General features: G+C 40.3%; 1 protein-coding gene across 2 annotated transcripts in view; it reads right to left on the reverse strand.

The window, feature by feature from the left end:
* The window catches only part of CNTN4 (contactin 4), a 189,010-nt gene that overhangs the window by 12,374 nt on the left and 159,572 nt on the right, over positions 1-17,064 (reverse strand). The window contains exons 5-12 of one of the 2 annotated variants that reach the window (XM_012659248.1): positions 16,178-16,353; positions 11,227-11,344; positions 7,425-7,583; positions 5,799-5,948; positions 4,176-4,246; positions 2,891-3,125; positions 1,025-1,137; positions 310-496 (exon numbers count right to left, since the gene is read on the reverse strand). In XM_012659248.1, the coding sequence (XP_012514702.1) occupies positions 310-496; positions 1,025-1,137; positions 2,891-3,125; positions 4,176-4,246; positions 5,799-5,948; positions 7,425-7,583; positions 11,227-11,344; positions 16,178-16,353 (1,209 nt within the window). Of the gene's footprint in view, positions 1-309; positions 497-1,024; positions 1,138-2,890; positions 3,126-4,175; positions 4,247-5,798; positions 5,949-7,424; positions 7,584-11,226; positions 11,348-16,177; positions 16,354-17,064 lie in introns of both variants that reach the window. The other variant, XM_012659247.1, reaches the window with a different exon arrangement.

Below are 17,064 nucleotides of genomic sequence, written 5' to 3' on the forward strand. Positions count from 1 at the left end.
TTCAAGGTCACTAAAATCTGATGAGATACAGCACTGCAAATGGAAAAAGATTCAGTTGGTCGCCTAACATTTATAGCTAAGAGAAGTTAGCCCTTCCCAGTGAGGAGAAAAACATTTATCTTTCTGTCCTCCGGAGCAGTGAATTTTGCATGGTATTCGGAAAGGTTCAGTTAAAATGTTAAGGTAAATTTGAAACCACATAATGTTACCAATTAGTATGCAAATGATCATTGGGAGGTGGGGACAGAAAATGAACTTAGGATATGTTTGATGCATCCCCCAAATATTTCTGAGCAAGTTTGTTCTTACGTGGCTTCCTGGTTGTCACGTTGACTGTCGCACTAGAGGGGCCTGTCCCAGCGGAATTATATGCCTTGACAGCTAAGTGATACAGTGCACTGCCTTTTAAGTTGGTGATTTTTGTTGATGTCTGATTTCCAACTGTTCGTATTTTTCTAGCATTTTCTTCCTTGTCTTCATGTCTCCAATATTTAACCTGAGAAAATAAAAAGAAAGACCTTGGAAATCACACCCACTGGGCATATTTCCAGTGTCACTGGGTAGTAATTTTTTTATGCAGATTTTTATGCTAGAGTTAGTTTTCTATGCCAATTCATGAAGCAGAACAGAAAACTTGGTATGTTCTATGAAATTATCCACAGTAAGAAGGGTCCCTTTTCTCTTCTTTGCTTCCTAGTGAGATGGTAAATCGGCACAATCCTTGTTGGTTATTTCTTCCTTTTTTCCCCACATTTGTTTTGAGCTCAAGTGAACCCCGGGCATATCAGAAGTCAAAGCTCATTTTGTCGACCATCTCATAAACGCTTAGACTTGCATGTATTTTGAAAAATACCTCTAGAGTGTAACACAGGAAAAGGGTAGCCTCACAGCTGAATGTTCAATGCTTCCATAAATGCTCAGCTAGAAGCCAGGCCTGGGTCTTTTCTCATCAAAGGGTGTCTTGGAGGCCTCACTGAGGGGTATAGACTCTTTGCCAGACCCAAGGCACATATCTCTTGCCTACCTCATAACCTTGTATGCGTCCTCTATTCTTTTCCAGCGGGGAGGCCCAGAAAACTTCAATGTCTGTGGCAGAAAGACTTCTGGCAAAGATGCTGGCTGGTGGTTTGGTGGGTTCTGCAGATAAATGTGGAAAAAGTTAATACTCTATCAGCTATATCTGGACAGGCTTCTTGATACTGGCATTACAAGGTACAACAAATTCACGGTTATAGAATCATCCTTAATGATTGTGAGACAAACTTTCATTTTGCAGAGGAGCAGTGATTCACAGCTGCGGGTTGGTGAGAGTGAAAACTTGTCCAAAGTCTTTTGGTTTTAAATTTGGGGGTGGGTGGAACAGAAGTAACCCAGAACTATTTACGTTTAAGCACCAAGTTTTCACAGCCAGCAATTCCCTTAACACAGATCCTTCTTAATTAGCATTTAATGAAATTTATTGCTTGCGACATGGCGAAACTACGTTTTTCTTCGAGAAAGACCCATGAAAGGAAAATGTTAACATATACAAATGGTACACAGTTGTGGCAGAATCTGGCAAAAATAACTGAAATCTGGGAAGTCCAGCCTCTCCTTTGCGGCTGACGATGCTGAGGCCCGGAGGGTATATACTTGTCCAAGCTCATACAGGTTGCAACGTGGAACTGAACTGTCACCCAGCTCTCCTAAATTTTAGCCAAGTCACTTGACGGCCCCTTTTCCTTGTCTCTCTCATTTTCATAATCCAGTGACTGGGACTATCACCTAGGGGAAGATGAAGCATGCACAAGGGGCTGAAGCTTGTTTGGATCATTGTAAATCCTTTGGATTTGGTTGGAGCATGGAGTATGCAGGGAAGGGCATCAGGTGTTGGCGCAGACAGAAGCAGGGGCCAGATAACGGAGGACTACTGAATCTAAGGGGATGATTTCTCTACTTGGGGAGAAGAATTTCTTGCGTCTTCACTGACTCCAAATCAATGACTCAACTTTCAGATTTTTTTTTTTTTTTTTTTTTGACAGTGTCTTGCTCTGTTGCCCCAGGTATAGTGTAGTGGCTTCATTGTAACTCACTACAACCTCAAACTCCTGGGCTCAAGTGATCTTCCTGCCTCAGCCTCCCGAGTAGCTGGGACTACAGGCTCATGCCACCACGCCCAGCTAATTTTTCTATTTTTAGTAGAGACAGGGTCTTGCTTTCACTAGTCTCAAACTCCTGAGCTCAAGCCATCCTCCCTCTTCAGTCTCCCAGAGTGCTAGGATGACAGGCGTGAGCCACCGGGACCGGTCTCAGATGTTTTAATATGGTATCATTCTGAACATCGTCTTTAAAACAACATAGATGAACTCCGATGGTAATGAACACTGTGTGAGAGGCATCCTGAGAGCAGACACAGCATAGAAGTGAAAATAATGTGTGAGAAACATTAAACATAATGACAGCTTGGATGACAATGAATGCAATCACACTGCTTCATGACTTGCTCTTTTCTTCAATAAGTTAGAATAAATTAAAAGTACAATATGATTTATGAAAATACAAGTGCTGAGATAAAATGTGAAGCACGTTTTGATATTCACTTAAAGGCATAACGTAAAATCCTTTTAAAAGTAATAATGACATGCATATATAGATATGAGGGTCTTATGGGGTATTTGCAATTCGGTCCTTAGCAATGGAATTAATGATGGCAGCCATGTGTTTTTATATACAGTGGAGTTGCTGTCTTTTCAAGAGATTAGTGATGGATAATGAACCAAATTTTTTACATTATCCTTTTGTCAAATCAGGGTATGCCTTCGATTTATATGTACAGTGCTAAATTGATTATACATCCTACAATATTTCAGAATTGAAGAAATATCAACTGTTGAGGCAGCATGACTCCTACCTTCTTCTGCAGAATACACCACTGTGGTTGGGCTGAAGGGGCCTTCTCCTTTATTGTTGAAGACACCCACTTTAACCTCAAAGGGAGAGAAGGGGCGCACGCTCTCATTCCTGAACACGTATCTGGAGGCATCGGCAGAGGCCAGCACCGTCAGCATCCAGATCATTTTGCCATAGGGCCGGAAGGCCACCACGTAACCAAAGCCTCTCCCGTTTTGTAACTCCTCAGGGACTGTCTGGGAAAGAAGGGAGGTGGTCTTCAGAAATCACAGCAGTTCTATTCAAATGTGGAAATCGTTCCCTCCAGCCTCAACATTCTTGTCTACATTCTGCCCTACTTATCTTATTTTGGGTTTTGTGAGGAGTCTTTTAAATCTAGGGCTTGTGGTCAGGCTACTTTAAACACTCATGTGGTATTGGACCGACAGCAGGGTTAACAAACAAAATGAAGATCTGCAGTTCGGAGCCTGGCTCTTTGATGGGGCACGCTTTGAACTAAACTAGTGGCAAATGATTGTGAAAGAACCTGGACATCAGTCTCCTAAAAACCAACATTTCCGAAATGTGCCATCTAATACTCATCTCCTCCCTCCAGTGCAAAACAGACGAATGATCTCACTGAAGGAATAAAGACCATTTTGGCTGAGGTGAGATCCTCCCTCTCGGAAGGCAAGAGTCCAGCTGGAGGGGTGCGGGATTTCTTTCATTGCTGTGCTCTGGGTAAATGAAAGATTTTAATTCTGGGGCTGTTGTCTAGATTCTTTCAAAAAACATTAAGAATCCTTTTCTAAAGCTCCCACCTCCTCTCAAAGTCAATACTTAATAAATTGGTGACTAACTTTCCTCCAGGTTGTTTAAAAGAACACATCCTAAAAGAGGGCTCCAGAAGCAAAGTCAATTGCCAAGAAATCACGCTAGCACACTGAATCTATTGCTGGCAGACGTTTAAATCAATTGGTGATGCAGGAATTCAGGAAGAAAAGAAAAACTGGTTTTCTCTGAACTAGCCTAAATATATATATATATATATATATTTTTTTTACTTGTGTTGTCTTGCCTTTCATGACTGTTTTTCCTGTGGTGAATCGAAGCTTGCCTCTACAATTGATGGGCAAGTACGTCTTTTCCTGCTGGCCATTAGCTATACGAAAAGGGAGTGTTTGCACTCAAATGGACTTTAGCTGTTACATACAGAGGAGGGAATTTCCCAGCTATGTTTAACAAGGAGGAAAATAATAAAATAGCTCAGACAAATGTATGTTCCTTTCATTCTGTGATTCATTTACCTCCCAGGTTATAACCAGTTCGGATTTGCTGCCTCCTCCACCACTGACGTTAGCCGGGGTGACTTCAGGGACTGCGCAGGAGACAAAAAACACGTCATGTCAAATGGCAAAGTCGAATGAGGGTCAGGAAGGTTGCCTGGCCGAGGTGACTCACTTTCAAAGAGTACCATGATGCAGAGTATACTGTGTATACCTTTGTCCTTTGAGATTAGAAACATCGTCCCCAAGGGGCCCACGGCATCAGCTTGAGGAAGTGAAACATACCAAGGAAATTGCTATTAATTACCTGTTTCCCATTCAACAAGGTACACATGTTATCCGACATGTCTGAACAATTGTTCAGCTCAATCCCTAGAGGCCGAGAGGTTCCTGGGAAGAGGAAAGGACTGAGGTTCTGGTCCTAATGCATTTATTAACCATGTGGTGGTACACAAAGGAAAGATGGTACAAACTCTGCCCCTGCAGAGCTTACAATCCGGTTGGCGGGCAAGAGCACACATAGCATGACTACAGAGCAAGGCTGACAGCAGACAAGAGTAGGGCACAACAGCATGGAGAAGTGCAGTGGTGTTCTGGAGTAGCAGGCTTCTCAGAGTGGGGGTGACAATGGTTTCTCGGAGGAAGGTGAGTTTTGAGCTGGGTGTTGAAGGAAGTGGTGGACATGGGTTGACCCCTGGATCACTGTGTTTAACCTCTTTGATCCTCAGTTTTCTCTGTAAAAGAGGGGAAATTATGCTAGCTTCCTTCTCAGGGTTGCTGAGAGGAATTAATTACAGTTCGGTAAGGGGCAGAGAAAGCATGGGATTAGCTATGGTATCATCATGTAACTGAAGGACTCCAGACAGAATATAAAAATGTTTCACTCAGGTATGTAGCTGGTGACTGGGGATGTCCGCTCTTAGTTAAAGCCAATGACATGGATCTAGGTGGATTTTTTTTTTTTTCCTGAGAATAGGATTAGAGCTCTCATTTGCTTAGAGACTTTGCTATTCCTTTAACACACCGGCCTCTCCAGAGCTGGAAACTCTACAAAGACCATACATGTAGGCCTCTGGCTTTACATTAGAGAAATAAAATTACGACTGACTCAGACAAATTTGTTATTCTCACCCTGTGCTCACTCAAGCTATGTATGCAGAAGGCTGTGTACTAAATTACTGACTGGTCTTGTATGAATTAGCAGGATGTTCTGAATCATAGCTTTTGGGAACAGTTTATACCCTAAGAAAATCTTAGTGAACATTTCTAAAGAAGTTATTCTTTGCCATTAGTGCTTTCTGTGAGATGATTTTATTTGAAGTGTGGGGTATTTAAAAAAAAATCCTGTTAGGGGCATCTTGGTGACAAATGAATCGATGAAGAAAGAGTTGGCTTTTGAGAGAGCCCAGCACAGTGTGTTCCCTGCTCTATAAGTGGACCCAATGAAGAAAACTTCACTCTTGATTGAAACTCATTGCCTGTGAAGCTTAGCTTCTACTGGCCTGATTTCTGATCATTATAATCATTTAAAGGAAGGGTGTGTGAATACAGAGGCTCGTTAGGGCTGAAGAGCAGCAAGAAGTCAAAGCCTTTCCCTGAGGAACAGATGCTGCCGGAACAGATTGTATCCTGGGTGCTACTCACGGGCTTCTTCCGTCCTCCGTTTCTCTGAGGGACGGCTGGGCTCCCCAATCCCAATCACATTGGCTGCAACCGTGCGGAATTCGTATTCCACCCAAGGGTTCAAACCCACCACAGTCGCTGTGAATGTCTTCCCATCGATGAGTTCTGGGACTGAAAGACATCAAAAGGAGGGGGGAGAGGGGACTGCTTCATAGGACTCTCAGAAAACGAATGCAGAGACAGTGTTAGGAAGAGCGGAACATCACCATGATCGTCGTTGTATGAAGGGCAGTGTAGGTGGTCTGATAGTAGCTGCACAAACAGTCATTACAGTGAGGTAATCTCAGAACTATCTATGTAGGTCAAACTAATAAATCAGATTCCAGCAGATGACGCCAACATAAAAGACACAAAGTCCTCAAGACCCAAAGCTACTTGACTGTAATCATTATTGCTATCACCTGTTTTTCAGCATTTATAATTTAGTGCCAGACACATTGTTTAATTCTTACAGCTATCCCATGAACAAGGTAAAATTATTATGTTCATTCTTAAACAATTCTTAGTGCACTAATTTAACAAAAGAGGAAAATGAAGATGTACAGAGATCAGCTCATTAGCAGCCAGGATTAGGATTCATCTCCTAACTTCCAGATTTTTCTCATCTTTCTTTCCTAAAGCACTCCTGTGACTCAGCAGAAACTCAGTGATTACAGCAGGAAACACAGAACCCCATTTCTGAGGATCCATAAGCTAAAATGAATAAAACAAATTGGGGTTGTTAAAATCAACAACAATTCATATGTATTGCATAAAACTGGGCAGGTCACTCCATTTATTTCTCCTTCAAAACATCAAGGCCACACAGTTAAGCGTTAGGGTCTAGAGGAGTGTGTATCTTGCTTATAATTACTTGTTTGTCCAGTTTTTCTCCAAATGAAATCTAAATTAAATAATGAGTTGATTTGGAGGTATTGACAGAAGTGAGAATGGTACAAGAATTGTTTAAGACCCAAAGAGAAATGACTATGAAACTTTTCAAAAAAATAGGAAGTGCTGTATAAATATAATAAAGGAAAAGGATGAAAATGTTGCTGCTAACAATGGTTTAAAAAAAAAAAACTTGAATCTATAAAATTGGTTTAAAAAACCCTTCATACCTTTTTATCCCCAAATTCATCCATCTAAAAAAATGGGCAACAAGAGACTCTCTACGGTCCTTAGTGACAGGTTCTTGAGAGCAGTGTATAAACTTTGCAAAGACTGGGATTGCAGTCCGGCAGATTCCACTGTTTCCCAAAGTGTACCACAGGGAAACACAGACGATTTCAGGTAACACACGGATTGAAGCATTTTATTTTTATAACTAATGTACTTTTTAGTATGTGTTAAGATAAAATATATAACCAGCACAACAGATGCATCATTGCACAGATGTTGCTTAGGATGAGTTAAAAAACAAATGTGAGTTGATATCCAGAAAAATATTAAATGAAAGATAGTACAGTGGGCTGAGGTTTGGGAAACGGCCATGATGTATCATTTATATCTGTGTCTGAATGAGAACCTAGATGTCTGTTGGCATCTATGACAGTGCTTTGTGCATTATGCTGAGTTCCAAAAGGAACCAAGCATCTGGTATGGTACCTGTATTGACTGCTTGCCAGCCCACGGAGAACGGAGTCCTGGCTTGGATGACATACATGGTGATGGGGCTATGGTTGTCAGGCCCGGGTCTCCAGGACAGCTGAGCAGTGGTGTCTGTGATTTCATCTATGGTCACAGCCTCGGGGGGACCTGGGGGACCTGGGAAAGAGCAAGGTGCTCAGAATTGGAGCAGTGTGTTCAAATATCTACGTAGATGATCCACTTACTTGAACGGGCGCTGACCCATTCAATCATCTATTGACTGATGCATGGATCTATTACTTGTGAAATCCTTTTTGAACACCTACTAGATGCTGGGAACTCTGCTGGGCTCCGAAGCCACAGAAACCACAGAAATGTATGAGACACAGCCGCTTCCTCCCTGAGGCTCATAGTACGATAGGAAGAACTAAATATAAACAAAGAATTACAACAGAGTATTTGTTTTGATGTTAAAAATACTGGCTACCATAAGGGCCCAAATTCATTAATTCATTCATCATATATTTGTAGATTTCTACTGTGGGTCAGGCACTGTTATCTGGGGACAGAGTCATGAGAAAAGATAGATACTGCTCCTGATTTTATGAAGATTACAGTCTGCTGGAAATGGTCATTTCTACCACTGGGAATATGGATTTGGGCAGAAATGGCTTTGAAATTTTGGAAGTCCCAGTGTTGCTCTGCGCATTCCTCTGCACTGTAATTGCTAACACTCCCCTCACCCCCCACCCCGTATCCAATAGGAGCACACACTTGTGTGCAAGGGAACTGCTGTGAAAATGGACAGTGCTCAAGAGTCACAAGGCTCTCCCTTCTTCAAAGCAATTTCAAAATTGGGCTGGAGTCTAAACACCCTCATTTGTAGTTTCTGAAAGTCAAGCCTGTATTTTTCTACTTATCTTCCTGATGTTCATTGTTTCTTTCCTTGTACTTAAACCATTGAAAGGGGAGGAAATCAGATTTAGATGAGGGCTTGAGAATCAGAAAAGAAATTGAGGGATGGAAAGCGGTTGGCAGGCAAAGACAAAATAGCAGCGGAGCCGGAGCAAAGACCCAACGCTACCCCAGCTTCCAACACGAAAGCTCTTACCAGGCAATTAAATGCATTTTTAACAAGGCACAATTGAACACCTCAGGAGAAAAGGTGATTTTTGAGGGGACATAATGACTAGCCCCATGCCCATTCAACAGGCATAAGAAGATATTCCCAGGAGGGATTTACTAATCCCCAGTATAGCAATCAAATGTACTACCAAAATACTATAGGGCCATGTCACGGGGACAGGGAAAAGAGACGTCTCACAGAGTGGTGAAAAGTTAACAGCACTTTCCTGAAGTTAGACTTTGTTCTAGAATTCACTCCTTTACCCTTTATACGATGCCCTAAATTCTCTTTCCTTTTTTAAAAATCATTTTTATAGACACACAGGTGAGACTAAATTTATCTTCTCCCTCCCACTCCTGAATGAAATGTCTGAAAATCTGTAAGCTGGAACTGATTAACTTTCCACGGTGACATTTCAGCATGTCAATCTAATGCTATCTAGATAGGGTTGATGTAACCTTTGGTCTTTGGGAATCTTTTTAACTAGATAAGGTCCAGAAGACAATATAATCTTTTTTTTCTTTTCCTTACCAGCTTTCTCATCCTAGCACTCCCTATTTTTTTCTTTATGGATGCTGCTTCAATGGCCTTTAAAATCTAAGTACCACAAATAGAAAAGTGTTCCCCTGTGAACTTGTCAAAGAATTCGATCGATAGGAAGTATCTGAGCCTGTTGTTGGCCACCATGTAGAAAGGAAATGAAGGGCTGGTGTGAATTTGACCATTAGAGAGAAGATGGTATTTTCCTGGGTCTGTTGGTCTTTATCTCCCTGCATCTCCCCCCACCACTGTGCAGAGATGCCCTTGCAGAATGTTTACTAACTTGGTTTTAGGGAAGTCGGGTCCCTCTTTCAAAATGACAAAATGTGCAAATCTTTGGCCTCTGAACAAAATGAGAACATGCTCAGAGGCCCCTACAAGTTTTTGTCCCAGGTAACGGCAAAGGGAATATTGGTTTCCTGTGTCTGCCTCCTGCTGTAGCTGCCACTAGAGTGCTATAGGTTAAATAGAGCGGGCGTCAGAGAGTGAGAGAAGCCAGAGCCAAGACTCAAAGCTGTTCTAGTTTCAAATACGAAAATCTCTTACGGGTGGTAAAATACATTTCTGCCTTTGCTCTGTAATGTGGAGAAAAGCTGCAAGGGCAGAGCAGGAGGAGATAAAAGGAAAGATTATGGCTTTAAATGGCACATTAATTTATTGGCCTTATTAACTGATTAGACTAGATTTTCTTTTACACTGCGTTTGCAAATTCCTCTTGGTATTTAGTGTTATTTTCTGTGAAATGAAGTATACAATACCATTTAAGAACTTCAAGTATTACTGATTTAAATATTTATTAGTCTAATTTATTGGTGTTTAAACTGCTGATCTGAACATTATCCTAATTAAATAGAGGATAAATTTCAGCAACAGAATTCTTTTGTCCCCAAGGGGAGAGCAGACCCATGCTGGTGTATTTTAAAATGCAAATAAACATGTTTCCATAAGTTATTATGTGGGCGGATCTACCTAGGTTGAAAGTTTTTCTCTTACCTAGCCCTTATTTGCACCATTACTGAAAGGGTTTTTAGGCAATTTAAAGGGGAACCAAAGCAGACATGATGGAATGCTATTTTTCTTGAACCTCTCTGGACAATTAGTTTCGGTTGCTAACTCCCACTCACTTCACCCCTCACGTTATGCAGAGAGGATATAGCAACACTTTTTGTTGCTTCCAACGATAGCTTGTTCCCTGTGCATTCAGATCCACCCTGCCTCCAATTCTGATACCCTAAATTTTTATTTTCTTGCATTCGAAGTTCTGCCAGGGGCTCAGCTGGCTGGCCAGAGATGCCTCAATACCAATAGTTAGGGATTCCAATGAAGGAGACAGTAGCCAAGAGATTATTTTGATGCTCTGTCCTGGCCTCACTTTTAGTACTTTAGAAAACTGCTGAGCATTCAGAGCTTTGATTCTAGTGTATACTGTGGTTCACAAATATTTTAATTTTCATTTAAAAATAGTTCTTAAGAGTCCGTTTACAGTTCTTTTACAAATAGGTGTGGTGAGACTTGGAATGCACTCGACTGGTGTGGCTCAGCCTGGTGGGCATAGCTGTGAGGTCCAAATTAGGCCATGTTGGTAGTGTTTGAGAGAATCTCACAGATGTTAGTTTTTACATCAACTCCCAGTTTATTTACTACATCTCAGGAAGTCAGGAAGTGTTTTCCCCCCAAAGCTCTATTTTAGGAACTCAACAGCACTATTAACTTGAGGGAAAGAAAGGAAGCTAAGAAAAACCTGATGATGATTTTACTTAATCCAATGTTATACCAGTGGCCTAAAATAAGAATTCAGTTTGGCCTGGGTGAGACATAAAAAGTCACAGTGTGATCCCTCTTTGAACTATTTGCTTTTGTTAATCTGAAGTTATTCTAAAAGGTCATATCAACTCCAACAGCCATAATCAGGGCACTCGAAGGAGTTATTTTTAGTATAAAGTAGCTGGATTTGCTCAGGGCACTTTGTGACAATCCCCTATGAGAAACTATACACACACGCAAAGCTTCTGTAGGTTGTAGCCACTGTTTACAATGTTCAGCTTCTGCCTGACTTTGTTCCATAATTCTAAACCACTAAAGTATTTAGAACTCTGTGCTAGAGGAGATATCACAAAAATACTTTAAGGACAAAAAAAAAATAAAATCCAATACCTCTTACAATCAGGTCTGCAGCGGCGGATAGCTTGTCCACACTCGTTTGGACCATGCAGACATATTTCCCAGCATGCTTCAGCTGAATGTTTCGGATCATCAAATCACCAGCTGAATCCTGCTGATAAAGTAGGGGAAAGTGGCTACAATTACTTTTTAATGAGCTCTAAATATCATTATCACATGAAGGACACTGTGACTAATGGATTTATTTTACACTGGCTGATGAAAACATTAGTGATGCAATCCATGGTCTATTAAAAATATGTGAGCCTGTCTGAGAGATAAGAACACCAGCATTTTCACTACACACCTTTGACAAGACCTCAGGTGTCTGGCTTCTCTGGGTCTCTGGAGCAGTTTGCCACCCATGTTGGAAGCATTTAAACTTATGTAAGGTGGCTCTTGATTTAGTCTTGTGGGTTTCTTCAGACGTGCCTTCAGCCTACAGCCTTCATTGGCATTCTAACACTTTGGAACTCTCTTATTTGGAAAAAGGAAGGAAGCCCACATTGGGAAGCATCTGCATTTTACTGCACAACCCTGTCTTATAGCCAGCATTTTGATTGCTCCCAGGTTTGAATTAAAGGATTATGAGGATCAGACTCTCCAAGGAAATCCTGCATCACCTACTATGGAACAGTGCTAATTTGTTTTCCAAATGCCAAATGCATGTTTGATGAGCAGATGAATAGGACTAATTACATCCTGGTATGGATGTCTCTGTGCCCCAGAAATATTTCTACACTGTTTTCCAGTACTTTTAATAAGTATGAGGAGATGCTTCCATAGGCTATCACAAAGACAGCACTTTAACTGAAGAACAGTGCTACACCTTGGAGTTTGGTTTCATAGCCCTGTTAATCAAAAGCTTGGAGAACAGCTGCTTCAGCAAGAGACCACCCTACGGGCCAGATTTGGGAAGCTACACTGCATTCTAAACCTCTCATGGATAACAAGATAATTTAGGGTATATTAGTCCACCCTCATTTTCCCATTCCAAACCATAGAGCCTATGTTGCTATTCCCCCAATGACAATAATAATGGATGATGCTTCATGGTATTGAGTATTGAGTACATGATTGGCACTTTCCACATGCGTTACTTATATTAACTCACGGAATACTCACACGTCTTATGGCACAGGTACTCTTGCTATCCTTATTTTACAGAGGAGGAAACTCTAGCACAAAGAGGCTAGGTGACTTGCCTAAAGCCACTTAGCTACTAAATGGCAGGGCCAGGATTTGAACCCACACAGTCAGCTTGAGTCCCTGTTCTTAATGATAATGCTATTAATATACTACCATCCAGAAAGGCTTTATCCTCATTCAAAACTAATGTGTATTTATCTTCCTTCCTTTGTTTAAGACAACACATCGCACTCAAATTTACCAAGGACAATGGAAGAGATGGAACTACCAATTATGATCAGGTTTAGAAGACAGGCAAAAGCATACCACGAAGGAAGAGCTGCAGTTTTGGTACTTAGTTGTTTGTCTTAGGTTGATCCCTGTTGTGTGATTTCATCTGTCTTTTAATCTCCCAGAAAAACCTTTGTGCTAGGTTATGAGAATCAAATGAGACTTTATGTGTATGTGAAATCCTTCTGAAAACTATGAAGCACAGAGTAAATCTAAACTGGTATCATTGATGGTCACGATCAATTTTCTTTGTGAAACAATCATGTCAAAGATATTAAATCAAATTTAGGAAAAGTTGTGATTTTTTTTTAACCCGGAAGCCCTTTTATTTATAACACATGGGTTCTTATCCAGATTCTTCTGTTTATTGATCAAGTCCTATAATTGCTCAGTAAAATGGGAAAATAATTGCTAACCTGTTTCATAGGGTTTCTGTGAGGATTAAATAGCTAGTTAACTCATCCCGTGGTATAAACAAGGGATTGGTTCCAGGACCCCAAGTATACCAAAATGTGTGCATACCCAGGTTCCACAGTCAGCCCTGCAGAACTCATATATATGAAAAGTCGGCCCTCTGTATTTGCAGTTTTAGCATCCTGCGAATACTGTATTTTCAATCATGTTTGGTTGAAAAAAATCTGCATATAAGTGGGCCTGCGCAGCTCAAACTCATCCAAGGGTCAACTGTATATAAGAAAGCACTTGATAACATGATTAGGTACTTTGCAAATATAAGAAATTATCATCATAATTATGATTTTTATTATTACTTATTTACCGAAGACACTTCACATGTTGGGACTTTGAGTATAGGTTCAAATAAAAAATATGCCTCACAAGAGACTGTGTGCAGGCAAGGTGAGAAACCACATTGTTTTTAAGGTGGGAAGTCAAATTCGCTTTAAGGCAATGCCTACACTATCTCAATAATTCATCTTATTCAGCAAAGGCTTGAATGTCAAAGAAATTTGTAGCCTGGATATTTCATAGCACAACAACCTATTTACAGAAATATGTGATTTTGTGAATTAGAATATACTCTAGTTATTTACAAATTCCGAACAGACTTGTATTTTTAAAGTAAAACTGAAACAAAGAAAAAAATAGTCGGGCCTGAGGTAAGAGTGTCTCACAGAAGGAGACCACAATAACTTTCTCTTTCTCTTTGAAGTTATCCAGACCAAACTGTTAACTAAGAGCTATATTTTTTTATGTTCCTAACAAAAAGAACACAATGACTTCAGCTTATTTTCCCACACGGTAGTTTGTTCTGTTTCTGAAAGAGCACTCCGGAGTATCAGAGGACAATGAAATAATAACTTTTCTAAAACCTCAGTAGGCTGACTCCACCAAGCATCATTTTCACCATGCTGACCCAGGAAGTAGAAATTGAAATGGGCTTGACTTCAGAATTGCATTTAAGTCTGAACTCCACAGATGTTAATGATCCTGGTGGCTCGTACACTTAGATCTCACACACTGTAGTGCTGTCCTTAATTTGCACTTATTTTTTTCTTTCTTTCTTTTTTCTTTTTTTTCTTTTTTGAGACAGAGTCTCATTCTGTCACCCAGGCTAGAGTACAGTGGCATCATCATAGCTCACAGCAACCTCAAACTCCTGGCCTCAAGCAATCCTCCCACCTCAGCCCCCCTGAGTAGCTGGGATTACAGGCACGTGCCACCATGCTTGGCTAATTTTTAAATTTTTTTGTAGAGATTGGATCTCGCTATGTTTCTCAGGCTGGTCTGGAGCTCCTGGCCTCAAGTGATCCTTCCACCTTGGCCTTTCAAAGTGCTGGGATTAAAGGTGTGAGCCACTGTGCCCAGCCTCACATATTTCTTAGCCATAATTGATTGGTGTTAGAACTAGTTTCACAGAGGAAACACATTTCCCACACGGAAGGTGAATGAGAGCATTTCTACAGACAGGTCTCTATAAAAGGTGGTCATTAGTGCTGGAGTCCAGTAGGGTGTCTTCACCTGTGCCTGAGCCCTGGCATTAGTCCAGCAGAAAGGCCATATGTGTCTGGCAGGACACCCATTTTGACAGTCAGGCATCAGTTTTGATTGGCTGGTGCCCATGCCATTCTGGGAGATTAAGTTTTTAATATTTCAGCTGCCCAAGAAATTGGTTTTAGTGTGAAAACAAATATTCTACTTAATTTATGAAGAATTTTCTCGATTTATGCTTTCCTATTATTACAATCAATTTTACCCTTCTTTCAATTAATACAACCCTTAAAGTTGATCAAGTACTTCTCTTGTGGTAGGCATTGGGCTATGTACTTTCCTAGACCTCAAGGTATTTAATATCCTCGATGTCGTGAAATATTAATAGTTAATATTTCTCTCACTTAGCCAAAGTTATTAAGCTGAACCATATGAAAGAGGTTCTGTTGGAATGGTTACTATTGGCAATTTCATCCTGCCTTTCTCAACCAGGATTCCAAGAGAGAATCCCTAAGGAAATGAGCCATCCACTGATATAATGAATTAACTTCTCTCCTGTGCATCTAAAGTGGTACCAGTCAGATACCATCCTTGGTGGGAATTCAGAAAATAGTCATTCAAATAATTTTTGGTGTTCTATGACTCAGTTGAGAAGCCTCGTTTGAGAAATGCAGCAAGAATGTAATGAACAGGACTTGTACAATAGTGGAGTGGAAAATACGCCCCCAATATATCATATGGATGACTTTGTAAGCTTTAGGGCATTTATTCTCTACATAAGGGGAGGAGAACAAATCAGATTCTTATGGAGGCACAGAGAGTAGTAGGGAGGGCTTTTCAAATTATAGGTCCATTTTTACATTCTGTCTTTTGGTTGGACCCCTCCATGAGAGTGGCAGCTGGAGAGAATCTTTATTATCAATGGGAATGTAGGGCTGTTTCATAGGAGAAAAATATTTTTTGAAGACTATTGTGATAGATACAAATCATTTCAAGTTTTAACTTCTTTTTGTTATGTATTCAACGATAATACATATTTTTATGGAAAGTAAGGCATTTTGAAAATTCAACCATTTGAATTCAAATTATTATACCTGGAGATAATAAATAACCCAATCAGACTTTCAGATTGAAGAAAGCCCTAAGTTCACAAAGAGGAGTCTTCTACAAGACCAAAGGGAGTTTAATTAGCTGCCTAAAAACATATAAGGAAACTATCCTTAAGTTCTTTTCTTAATCAGGTTCTGTGGCATATGCTATGGTATGGGGCACAGAGCCTGGGGTTGAGTTTTATAGCTGAGTTCTGCAATTTAGTAGCTATGAGACCAAAGCAAGTCATACAACTCTATGAGCCTCAGTTTCCTAAATAATTAACAGAAATGAAAAACTAACCTGTAGGACTGTTGTGCAGATAAGACAGCAGTCCTATCAAATACATAAGATGCTTGAACAAAACTGTAAAATAGTAACTTTTATGTATTTTTTCAAGTTAGTCTAAACAAGTTAGTTTGAGTCAGTTTCGAGAAGTTCAGTAGCATATTGTGTTTCCTGTGGATATTTTGATTTTAATACTTACCCCTCCAACTCTTTCAAAGTGGTCGCCATCTTTGTCAAAGTCTATCAACTGTCCGTTAAATGACCACGTGAACACGATGTCCAGGGAGTGATCGTGGGTTACCTGGCATGGCAGAACAATACTTTCTCCAACAGTGACATCCATACTGGAAGGGGGTACCATGACCTTTGTTGGATCTGCAGAGTTAAAACAAAACAAACAACACCAATGACAAAGCCTGTGAGCTCACGTAGAAATAAAATGTGGAGTTCAAGAGCAGAATGAAGTACTAAGTAATCTTGCTTTATTTTTTCTTAGGCTGTGACCAGCACTGGCAAACCTCAGTCATATGGGAAACACAGATTCAGGTCAGGAGGTCATTTTTAATATGAAAAGATGAAAACACCCATTATGTGAACCTTCTTGGAGCAAGAGAACTCAGCTGGGCAGGACAATGGTTAGATCTCTGAAGATGCTCATGGAAGGGCTTTCTGGCAGCCTCCTCTGAATGACCTCTTTGAAAAGGTTTTCATATTTCTCCAGTTTCACTATAAAGCTACATTTCAGCTGAGTGCAAACAGGAAAATTCATGTTGATTTGAAGTTTGCCGGGCTTCTCCCCTCCCCATTATAACAGTGACAAATGTTTTAGTACAGGAAATTTAGAAAATTCAGGAAAATTAAAAGAAGGGACAGAACAAAAACCAACTCCCACCCCCACCAAAAAAAAACCCTACCCAGATAAAACACCTATTTTCATTTTGGTATAATTTCCCCCAGCCTTTTTGGTCCGTAGTTTTTCATTTGTTTCATTTTACATCCTTGTAAATATGTGACACATACACTGTTCCTTTTTTCCCTACATAATATTAATATTATATAAGTATGTTTATACCTTTATCAACATAT

The sequence above is a fragment of the Propithecus coquereli genome, unplaced genomic scaffold (genome assembly GCF_000956105.1).
Source record: "Propithecus coquereli isolate 6110/MARCELLA unplaced genomic scaffold, Pcoq_1.0 Scaffold60, whole genome shotgun sequence".
NCBI classification, from domain to species: domain Eukaryota; kingdom Metazoa; phylum Chordata; class Mammalia; order Primates; family Indriidae; genus Propithecus; species Propithecus coquereli.